This window comes from Malaya genurostris, chromosome 3, assembly GCF_030247185.1.
Source record: "Malaya genurostris strain Urasoe2022 chromosome 3, Malgen_1.1, whole genome shotgun sequence".
NCBI classification, from domain to species: Eukaryota; Metazoa; Arthropoda; class Insecta; order Diptera; family Culicidae; genus Malaya; species Malaya genurostris.
Window position 1 is genome coordinate 220986555 of NC_080572.1, and position 11681 is coordinate 220998235.

The following is an 11681-nucleotide window of genomic DNA, read 5'->3' on the forward strand; positions in this document are numbered from 1 at the left end:
TTCATATATTCGAGCTCACCACCTCTTACCAGAAATTATTCTGGCACTATCTTGTACATTTCGAAAATGTCTTTCTTTTAGTGATAAAAAAAACTGATTATTTAATTTTAACTACTTTTATTCCTCAATTTGCATTTGAATGCGATTGATTATTCTACTTCATTCGAAGTTCGTCTCATAATAACATAATCTATCTTCGTTACAGATATTTTAACAATCACAGGCAAAGTGTTTTTTTTTGTCATCATCATTTAGGATTAAGCGGCGTGTATACCTGAAATCGATAGTGACAACGCATAAAAACTATGGGAGGGATGTCACCTTTTCAATGTGAAACGTAAACGTGACGTAAAATGCGTCCAATACTCAAAATAATTGATCGAAGAAAGTTTTGTTTCTTTTTTACAGCATGCATAATGCCTACCGAATCTGAAAGGAAGGCTGATGTAATGAGAAATCTTTGGTCAACCGAAAACAGTCACGAAATGTATCAACAAAAAAAAACACACCAGACATTTTTCAATTTTATTCTTCTCAATCTTCGATCCTACATGCTGTAAAAATGGGTAACAAATAACAAAAATAGATTCACAGCTGTTTTCATTCTTTTCATTCACGAACGAATTTCCTTACCCACCTCGAATTAACTCAGAACAAGTGGCATCTCACCCTGCAAGCGGCATCTTTCTCAGAAGAAATATATAGAAATATAAATATATGATAACTGATGTTTGTAGTATTTTTAAATTTTTTTACTATAACGGTTCGTTTAAGGAGTGTATCGAAAATAAGCTATCCACATACATTTGTGTTGTACGCTTGTATTTGTGATGGTTTTATGCTCAGATCACAGCATGCTGTGCGTTTGGCTGTCAACTTTCGTTTGTTTACTTGTTTGTGTGGTTGAAATTCTGCGTTTTCAAAATGTCGCGTATTGAAAAGGAAGTGAATATTAAGGTTCTGGACACATGGCTAAGTAAGAACGGTATCACTACGCGAAAATTGGCGAAGCGGTTTGGAATTCATCATGCCAGTGTTAAAACCATCATTAATAAGTTTAGGGAACACTATTCTTTGGATGAGCTACCAGGAAGAGGCAGAAAACCCAGTTCTTCCAACCCGAAACTGAACCAGAAAGTGGTATCTCTAATCATGAATAACAAATCAATGTCAATACGTGATTTGGCCAAAAAAGCAGGAACGAGTGTAGGAATAATCCAGCGTATCAAGAGGTGAAATCATCTAAAGACCTACAAGAAGCAGAAAATCTCGAAAAAAGTGTAGAACAGAAGAGGCGAGCAGAAACAAGGGCCCGGAAATTGTATTCGCGTCTTTTGCAGTGTCTGGATGCATGCGTTTTGATGGACGATGAGACTTATGTAAAGGAGGACTCAAAAACCCTTCCAGGTCCACAATACTTTACTGTCGTCGTTGGGGAGGAAATGAACGATGCAGACAGGTCGGTTCTAGTGGAGAAATTTGGTGGAAAGGTACTGGTATGGCAAGTAATATATTCCTGTGGTTTGAAGTCAACCATTTTTTACACTACCGGAACTATAAATGCAGAAATTGATCGATCTGAGTATCTCCAGAAGAGATTGCTGCCTTCATATACCAAGCCCAGTACACCTTCACTGTTTTGGCCGGATTTAGCGTCGGCTCACTATGCCAAAACCACTCTCAATTGGCTGGCTTGCGGAAAAGGGTATAAATTTCGTGGAGCAAAATATCAATCCACCAAATTGCCCTCAGCTTCGACCCATCGAACGTCACTGGGCAATCTTTAAGAGGGTCTTCAAGAAGACTGGTAAGGCAGCTGGGAACATGCAGAAGTTCAAAACAATTTGGGCTCAAGCGTCCAAAAAATGCGATGCAACACTTGTCCGGAACTTGATGAAGAGCGTTCGATCAAAAGTTCGAAAACTCGAGAAGGAATAACTTAAATTTCATCCGGTTTTCTTTATGCTCAAGTTTAACCTCGTACAATAAAGGATCAATTCTTAGTTTGAATAAAATATCGTTTTTCATCATAATTTGAAAGAAAAGTTTGTGGATAGCTTATTTTCGATACACTCCTCATTGCTGTTCATTTTATCTTAATTTCAAATAATTGCGGCATCTCTCCCCACTTTTTCAAATTTATTCGATTTGGGCTAGCTAACAATAAAGTCTAGTAAATAAGTGGAGTATATAAGATTTTTTTTTCTTACTCAAGAACTTAGCTCGTTTGGTTCGATTGCGTAATTTTTCTGCTCTAGCAGTTTGGCAACCGTAACACCATCATTGTTGGCCAAATGAATATTTGCCTTCATTTTCAGTAAATATTTTACTGCATCAAAGCTACCTTTCTTTACTGCATAATGCAAAGGGGTGTTGCCATCCCTGTCGACACAATCGATATCACAATGAAGCTCTTCAATCAACACTTTCGTCATTTCGATGAATGCTTTTTCTGCAGTCATATGCAATACAGTTTCGTTATCGTAGTTCTTATTTTTGAAATGTTTAAGCTTAGTTTTACTTGCACCGTATTCTACTAGCTTATGATAGGCTTCGATATGGCCCTTAGATGCAGCTCTCATCAAAGGAGTCGTGCCATCCTTGTCCATGTAATCAATCATCGCACCGGAATCGGCTAGAAAATCAATCATCCCTAATTGATTGTTACTGGCAGCGTGGTGCAGCGGAGTCATTCCATGCAAATCAGTACAGTTCGGATCTAGAAAGTGCATTACCGAAGGTAGCGCAATTACCAAGCCTTTTACAGCGAGAAAATGCATCACCGTGGGGCGTTTATCTGTATCATATCGGAAATCGCGCACCATACTCATATCGGCGCCATGATCGAGAAAAAGTTCTACCATATCCTTGTGGTCATTTTCCAGAGCTGATAGAAGCGGCGTTCTTTTGCTCAAATCCCTATGGTTCACATTTGCTCCACGCGCAAGTAGCACTTTGGCAGTTTCCATGTTCTTCATTATGGCGGCCATTGCGAGAGGAGTTTGATGCGTTTCCGATAATGTATCCACAGGTAAATTTGCTTGTAGTATAAGCATTTCAGCAACACGATCAAAGTTTTGCATAGCTGCCACATGTAAGTAACTCATAGGGATTTTGTCTTCTCGAAACACTGATTTATCGACTGCACATACCAAAATAAACTGTAACAAACCGATACTGTTTTCCATAATAGCCGTTTTAATTAATGTATTCTGATATAGTTCTTCTACTAAATTTAATATCTCTTGGTTACCTTCAACAAACTTACGATGATTGTTAAGTAACCAATTGCAGTAAAATCTCATTGATTTGCACGATTTAAATTGAACAATACATTTTAAAATTTCGATAAGGTCTAACTCATTCAAATCCTTCCTAATTCCATCGAGAATCAGCTCGAAGATTTCAGTATTAGATCTAACGAAACAAACACCTAAAGGGGTAATACCGTTGTTATCAGCCGTAAAAAATAATTGTGAATAGGAAAAGAACTGTTCTATTATATGAGTGATGCCGTCCGCAACAGCATAGTGGAGAACAGTTCTACCCTCTACGTCTAAGGCCCCTAAATCTAGGACTGATTTGGACAATAATTGTATAATCAGATTGAAAAAACCTTTGTGAAATGCAATATGAAGTAGTGGGATTTGTGAGTCAGGCGATCGATAATTGTTTAAATTAACATAATTTGTTGTCTTGAGCGATATCAATTCAGCCGTTTTGCAATATCCTCCTACGATTGCTGATATCAGTGGAGTTTCCTGCCTATTGTCGAGAATATCAGGGTCAGCGTTATGTTTGAGCAGAATTTCAACTACTGCATTCAATCCGGCCCGAGCTGCATAATGCAACGGAGTCCGCCCATTTTTGTCGACACTGTTCACTGTTATACCAATCCTATCAATCAAAATCTCAATCAAGTTCGAATTATTTCGTACGGCGTGGTGTAACAATGTTTGTCCATCGCTATCGAGGGATCGGTATGTTCGAGAGTTTTCTAAATCCACCCCATAATCAAGCAGTAGTTCGACCATTTTCCTGTGACAACCGGTAAATGCCCGAGTCAAACTTGTGGTCCCCTGAAGATCTACATAGTTGGGATTCGCTCCGTTTTCCAGTAATTGCTTTACACATTCTATCTGACCGTACATGGCCGCATCCTGGAGGGCCGTAGTCAAATCTAAGTCACCAACATCGACGGGTAGTATATCCAATTTTAGCAGTAACTTAACAACATCCGCGAAACCGTTTCTCGCCGCTACATGTAGTACGGTTTCGGCATCTCGGGACGACATTCGAAAGGAGATTACTAACGCCGTTGAAGCACCAGCTTCAATCAGAACCTCCGCATGCTTACTATGTCCGTTGAGGAAACAGTAGATCAATGGAGTCGCATTGGCATCATCCTGCAGATCAAGGGTAGCCCCAAGGGTCAATAGTTTTCTTGTAGCGTCCAAATTATTCAACGTGCAGCTGTAGTGTAAAGGCGATTGTCCTCGGAGGTCTAGACAATCTGGTGATAGATCAAAATTACTCATAATTTGTTCGATTTCAGATGTTCTGTTGTTTTCAATGGCAAAGTGAACAGGTGTTTTCTTGCGCTCCATTTCAATTTTTAACCTGGAAATTACGGGTAGAGAATCAATATTCTGAGGCCAGTCCAGTTCTAAACATTCTTTTAAAAACTCCATAACAGTTGGCTCAATCTCCGAATTTGCGTAGTCTATAAAGGAATGAGTTTTGTTGTAGTTCTGCACTATTCTAGTTGAACATCCGATGGCTTTCAGGCGTTTGGCAATTTTGATATGACCCATTTCTATGGAACAAACCATGGCCGATCTACCATCGTGATCTGGCAGATCCAGAGGAAAGCCAGATGCAATGAGAAACTCGACGACATGCCCTCGATTGTTCGTTGCTGCGTAATGTCCTATATGCTTCCCTGAACCGTCGACAACGGTGCGTTCGAAAAACTCACAATTAATGAGAAATCTCACCGAATCCAAGATCCCTTCTTTTGCCACGTAATGCAGCAAACACATTCCATGGATAGTTTCATAGCGGTAGTTCATGACAAACAGTTTGGAAGCACCCCGTGCTAGCAAGAATTGTGCTACCTTCACATTACCTACTTCGATTGCTACGAGGAGAGGTGTTTTACCATCGTTGTTAGTCATATCTAGATGAGATCCGTAGCGTAAAAGTAGGTCCGCCATTCGCATCGTACTTACAGTAGCAGCTAAGTGCAGTGCAGTGTTGCCATTTTCATTTACTGAATTCACATCGATTCCCGCCAAGTTCAATAGTAGCTCACACATTTTGACGTTGGCTTTCTGGACGCCAATTTGAAGTAGGCTATTATTACCTTTTGAACGATATTCCTTAAGTTTCCTCATATTTTCGGAGTCTTGATCTATACACAGTTTAAAAACTTCGGTTTGATTTGTGTGAACTACCAATGTCAAAATTTCTCCATTGTCAACAAACAGGGAAGCACTGTTCGACATCAGTAACTTGATCTTCTCGAAATCACGGGAATAAACGGCATAATAAATAGGAGCACCTCCTTGATGATCAAGTTGGTTAACGTCGAAAGCGAATTCATCCAGTAGTTTTTGTAAGGTTGTAACGTTTCCACGAATTACGGCAAGATGTAGCACCGTTTGTCCTTGTACATTCCGAAACGATTGGATGGCGTCGGTTATTGCCGGTAAACTTTGAACAACTTGAAAGATATCGGAATCTAGTTCTCTCAAAGCAAGTTGCATCGGATTGATTCCCCTTTCATTCGCGGTTGTCCAACATCCGACATTTTTCAGATATTCCAGCACGTTGGCTCGCTTACCCATGATTGCATAATGAAGAATAGTATTTCCATGATAGTCGATCATATTCGGATCAAACCCATACTGTTCGATCAAACAGCTAAGAACTTCCACCTGACCAAATGACGCTGCAGCATGAACAGCAGTGCCTCCCTCAAACATCGAATGTCTAAAACTACAGGCATATTCGACACTAGCTCCCAATGCGATAAGCTTTTGGATGATTCCTATATTGCCTTTGAAAATGGCCATTATTAACGCAGTAGCGCCACGTTGATCGTGTCTATCGACTTCAGCGCCATTCTGGAGCAGGAACTCCGCAATTTTCGTGTGATCGTGGTAAATAGCTAAAATCAGCGGATAGCTCAGAGGCGATACAACCGAATCCACGTCAATTAGTGATTTGGCTGTGAAGGCGACGTCACAGTTCACACCCGACTGACGGTTGGGATCGGCACCAAACTTCAGTAGCAACTTGACCAGATCTGATTTACCAAGCGAAACAGCGAACGCTAGTGATGTTATTCCATTCGTATCGATCAGATTCACGTCACAACCACGATCCACCAACGAAATAATCAATTGCTTATTGTTTACTTTAATAGCACTATTAAGGATGGTGGCACGGCTTTCATCAGGCATGGTTGAAAAATTTCTATCGATAATTCTGTTGAACAACTTTTCTTTTTTTAACAGTATTGCTTTGGCAGCTATATCACCATCGAGATCTAGAACCATTTCCGGTTTCGCCAAACACATCCTAGGAATTATATCCAACATAGCGTCGTTGTTAAGCTTTTTCAATTCCTGAATAGAGCAAGAGTACCCAGCTTCGAATGCCATCCACGCCATTTTCAGTTTCGATTTCCGAATCAAATGTTCCACCAGCGAATCCCGATTACTCGCACTAATCAAATTTTGTTCTATGCATGTTCTTAGAACTGAATGCTGGTTTCTATCAATCGCACAAAAAAGAGCGCTATATTCTTGGGGGATATTGCAATCCGCTCCTTGTTGTAGAAGCCTCACAATCACTCGAAGAGATCCACCGTAGCATGCGTTGAATAAAGCAGTATGTCCGTTTGCGAATATAATGTTGATCAAAGTTGGCTGGTATGTAAGAAGCACTTCTATTGCTTCTAGATTGTGCTTCGTTGAAGCAGAGTTCAGTGCATTCGCTAGTGCATTTGTTGAGTTTGTCAACGGAATAAGTTTCCGAAGTAGGTCGTAATGGTTAACATAACCTGCACAGTTAATAAGTTGATCCAGGAGGTCTTGATTCATCGACAAATCATCGTCCGACGGGAGAAGTAGATCCAATAGTTCATCCTTTCTCATTCTCACAGCGTAGACTATTGGCGATTTAAGGACATTACTGGGAGTGTGAATCTTAGCTCCATATTCGATCAAGATCTCCACCGATTTTCTCCATCCGACTGAAATTGCAAGAAACAGAGCAGTTTCAGCAGCGGTGTTTGTGTGCTCAATGATTTCCGGACTTAGTTCGCAGATGCGTCGGATCACTGAAGGCAGTTTATACAGCACGGCCTGTGCAAGAATCGTATGACCAAACCTATGGGCATCTGACTTGCAGAAGGCATACAACCGAGGACAGTCCATTATGGCCAGAGCAGAACGTTCGTTCCGAAACAGGATTGTCAGGTGAAGGCTATCCTCGGTATAGGCACCGCCATACAGTTGATCCAATTCTTGCTCTAATTCGAAATGGTGATGTGTGAGAGCAAGATAAAAGTTTGCGTTATTTCGTAAATTCTGCTTGCTAGCAAGTTGCCGAATTGTGAACTCGTCATCATCGTAGAAATTGTGTATCTGATTCGGAGCAACACGTAACAGAACGTCAAACAATGGTTTCATTCGCATCGATTTCCCAAGCTGAAAGAGGATAAATTCTTCCGAGTGCTTTTCGTGTACGACTTGCACAATGCTCGTTTTTCTGAAAGTTCGAGCTTTGATTTCATGCTTTTCTGAAACGTCTCCGAATTTTCCCTGTGAAATTATTTGGAAAAGAAGTGTCTTCTGTTCGAGTGTTCGACATATCCATTGGTCCATAGATGTAATTTTCGCGCTGTTCTCGGCATTACGAAGCTTCTGATTTTGACAGTACAAATCAATGTTCAAATAGCGACATAAGCAAATCGCATTCAGCAAGACACTCCTTTGTGGATTATGATTGCGACAAAGAGTTTCGTACACAAGTGCATCGTGAGCCAAATAGTTCCGAAGATTGCGTCCGTTTATCACAGGACGATAGCACGAAATTGCCGCTCGGTTATCCGAAAGTATACCTAGGGTAGACAGAATTTCCAAAATTTCCAGAAGGATTATTTCAATAGCCAATATATCGGGAGTGTCTATTTGATAGCTCTCAACGGATGCTAGTAGAGAAACGATCTCTCTAGTCCCCGTATCACACGGTAAGGCGATTATATCGGCCAAATCGTTTATAAGCTCATTAAACACTTGTCCGTAATAGATAATGTCCTTCTTTCTACATTGCAAAGTCATCTCGTTACTATACTTCAGTTTGTGCCGCTTGCAAAATTGTTTAACACTACGGTATTTTTCATCCAGGGCAAATAAATTCGCATAGTATTTAGTCAAGCTTTTATTCAGTTCTGATAGAAGATCGTTTGAAGTTAATGTCAGCTGTAATGATTCTACAATTTCTTGTGTTGTTTTTAGGGTGTTGCATGATTTTTTACCTGAAACAAGATCATACATTGAATCGATTTCTTCTGCTGATGCTAACTTCATCAAGTTCTGTATGATGTTTAGTCTCTTCATAGCATCAGCACTTTGGTTCAGTGAATTTGCTTCAAGTTTCACCAAGTGTTGTAACTCTTTATTGCAGTTGTGCATAATCAACGATTTAACGCCGTAGTAATAGCTTTTAGGATCGTTACTACTATTCAACAAATATCCCACAATATTTTTGAGGTACATTAAGTTTTCGTTTAACATCAGCATTCCGATACTGGATATAACCAACGGTGTCATGAAGTCGATCGTAGTTCTGTTAAGAAAATTTTTATAATTTTCTAATGTTGCTTTCATTTTGGTAACAGTGGCCAAATTCTCTTTGTGCTCATAATTATTGTAGATACTTTCTAATTCGTGTAGCAATTTATCAACACCTGATACATCGGCAGACTCGAGGTCGAAATCAATTTTAAACGAGTATGGAACCTGGCAGGCTTTTGCCAGTGAATGTATTTCTTGCACCGATTCAAGTGACCTGATCAATCCTAGAAAACTGTGGAAACATTTTTCAATCTGTCCAATATAAATATTCTTCAATAATGAAGCAACTTTCATTAGCTCTGCTTGTATTCGCTTACATAGCAGGAATAGTTCTTCGTCGTTAAGCCTCAACCTGTTATACAAGGAATGCTTCGATCGTGAGTACTCGTGGGAAAAGAATTGACGCATCTTGGTGATGCGGTTCAGAATGTCACCGGGTGCCATAAATTCCAGGGCGGATCTTAAATTAGTTGAAATGTTCGGTGAAAGTTTAGTCGATTTCAGAGATTCTCCTAAAACTTGTAAAGAGCGTTGAATGGCCAGCATAGAAACGTAACTGCGAGGATTTAAATCCATGTCAATTTTTTCTATAATAGCCAAACATCCGATTGCTTTCTGGAGTGAATACGTCTGTTTTAATTTAAAATAAACTCTAAACAAATCCTTATTTCGATATCGTACCTTTCTAGATTCAAACATTCTATTGATTGCACCAACTTCAGTCTTTAGTATAGCGCATTCTGATTTGGTAAGCTCACTAAACTGCGTTGAATGAATGCTATTGATCGATGAGCAGGCTAACAGTTTATTCCTAATCATCACCTGCTCCTTAAAACTGTATTTCTTATCTACAACGTCCTTCCAAATTGCTATGATCTCCTTACACTTTTTAGTTTTATCAGTTATCACTACTTTTGCTAGGTGGTATAAAATTTCACATGTCATTCTTTCGTCATTTTTCTTCGTACCAAGAAACGCTTCTTTGAATTTTAGAAGGAATTTCACTATCAGGCACTTATTTATAAGCAGTTGAAACAAATCCAACTCTGGTCGACGATCAAAAATCGCCAAGTACATTGCCACACAAAACTCCAACTGCAGTACCGGGAAGTACTCGATTCGATTCTTAACGAAAAACAAGTGCTTCAGAATTAATCTTAACAACTCTAAAAACTCATCATTCACATCATCGCACAATCCAGTATCATATTTCTGTTCCAAGCAGTTGATCGCGTCCATCAGCAACTGCATTCTTTCGGATGTCTCCGACTGGCTTATCGTCGATCCTATCGACCCAGTTGTGTTCTGCGGTGTCTCTTCGTAACCGGAGCGTATAATAAACAATTGAGCGAACAATTCCAGCTTCGGAGAGAGCTTAACATTCATGATTTCCAGTTTACCCCATGCCTTAGCCAAACATTCCACCAAATGTGGCGACGATAAATTTAACATTTTTATCAGTACCTCTAGCGCTTCCACAGAATTTCTTTGCAACATCTGATACAGTGCTTCTTCTGGAGCGAATTCACTAAACTCCGCTTCGATCAACTGCAGCCCAAGCGAACTGTGACCATTGCGAAAGGCCAGCTCGGCCGCGGTTAGGTTTTCCCCATTCACCAAACCGTAGGTCGGTTGATGATTCATCAGCATTTGAACCAATGAATCACGACAGTCACTCAACACGGCCAAGTGCAGCGGGCTGTTCCAGTCATCTGGGTATTGACAGTCAATGTTGGCTCCTCTGTCGATGGAACGTTGTACAAGTTCCAAGCATTCCAATTTGATGGCATTTTGAAGTGATACATCTGAAACGCAACTGGTCAGTGAAGAACACAACATCAAATTGGTGATATCTTACCTATAGGTGTAATGCTCGAGAAATAGGGAGAGTTTGCTTCCATCGAAGAGCGAAATTCAAATTTGGCCTGTATCGACTAGCAGACTTAACGAATCTGACTACAAAACTTATTTGGTTACTCGAAGTTGCTCTTATCTTATCGATGAGGGTTTTATGTGGCAATCAATCGTGAGAAATTCTTTTGAAGTCGATTTACTTGCATTGGATGACACACGCATATGCCATAGATATACAAGAATTGATTTAGCTCATTTGATATTGTTGTTGTGATATTGTTTATTGTTATTCGATTAAAATGTTGACTTTACAATTATTTCACCTAATGTTTTCTTTTTATTGAATTGCCAAGAAACTTTTATAAAACAGATCAGTTTTTAGACGAAGAAATACTTATTAGTGTATCTCTCGTTCTTCACAAATGTACCACAAAATCTTCTATATAAAGAACGGCATTACTCTTACTACACAACAGGTTGCACAGCTACTACTTGCTCTTCAGAGGTGTTCATAGGGATATTTTTACAGGGGAGAGAGGTTAGCAAGTGTCCCGTAGATTCTTCAATTACTATTAAATCGATGTTTTTTTTTTACTGAATGTTAAAGAAAACTTATTTCCAAGGCGACAAATGTGTTTCTGAATGAATAAGTAAAAAGAACTATCAATCTTTATTGCACTAAAAAGTTTGTGCAAAATGACGTATAGAAAATAGAACACAAAATAAATGTGTTATATGCAACGTCCAGAAGTACATCAAATCGTTTCGTAGAATGCCATAACTAACTATTTATTTTACTTTTCTGATAATTAAAGCAATTAAAGCAATAAATTAAATTACGATATAATAAACCCAACTCTTCTTTTATTTATTTCTAAGAATCATAGGGAGAAATATTTCCCATGAAATTATAGGAATGTCCCGGGTTGGCGGTTCAATGCATAGAGAGCTGGTCTTACA

The 11681-nt window shown here is 39.4% G+C and overlaps 1 protein-coding gene across 1 annotated transcript; it reads right to left on the reverse strand.

Moving 5' to 3' along the window:
* Positions 1–2081: 2081 nt before the first annotated feature.
* Positions 2082–10810, reverse strand: LOC131437711 (uncharacterized). The gene is made up of 2 exons (XM_058607231.1): positions 10726–10810; positions 2082–10672 (listed from the first exon to the last, which is right to left on the reverse strand). Exons 1-2 carry the CDS (start codon positions 10766–10768, stop codon positions 2211–2213), a joined length of 8505 nt encoding a protein of 2834 aa, XP_058463214.1. The 5' UTR covers positions 10769–10810; the 3' UTR covers positions 2082–2210.
* Positions 10811–11681: the final 871 nt, after the last annotated feature.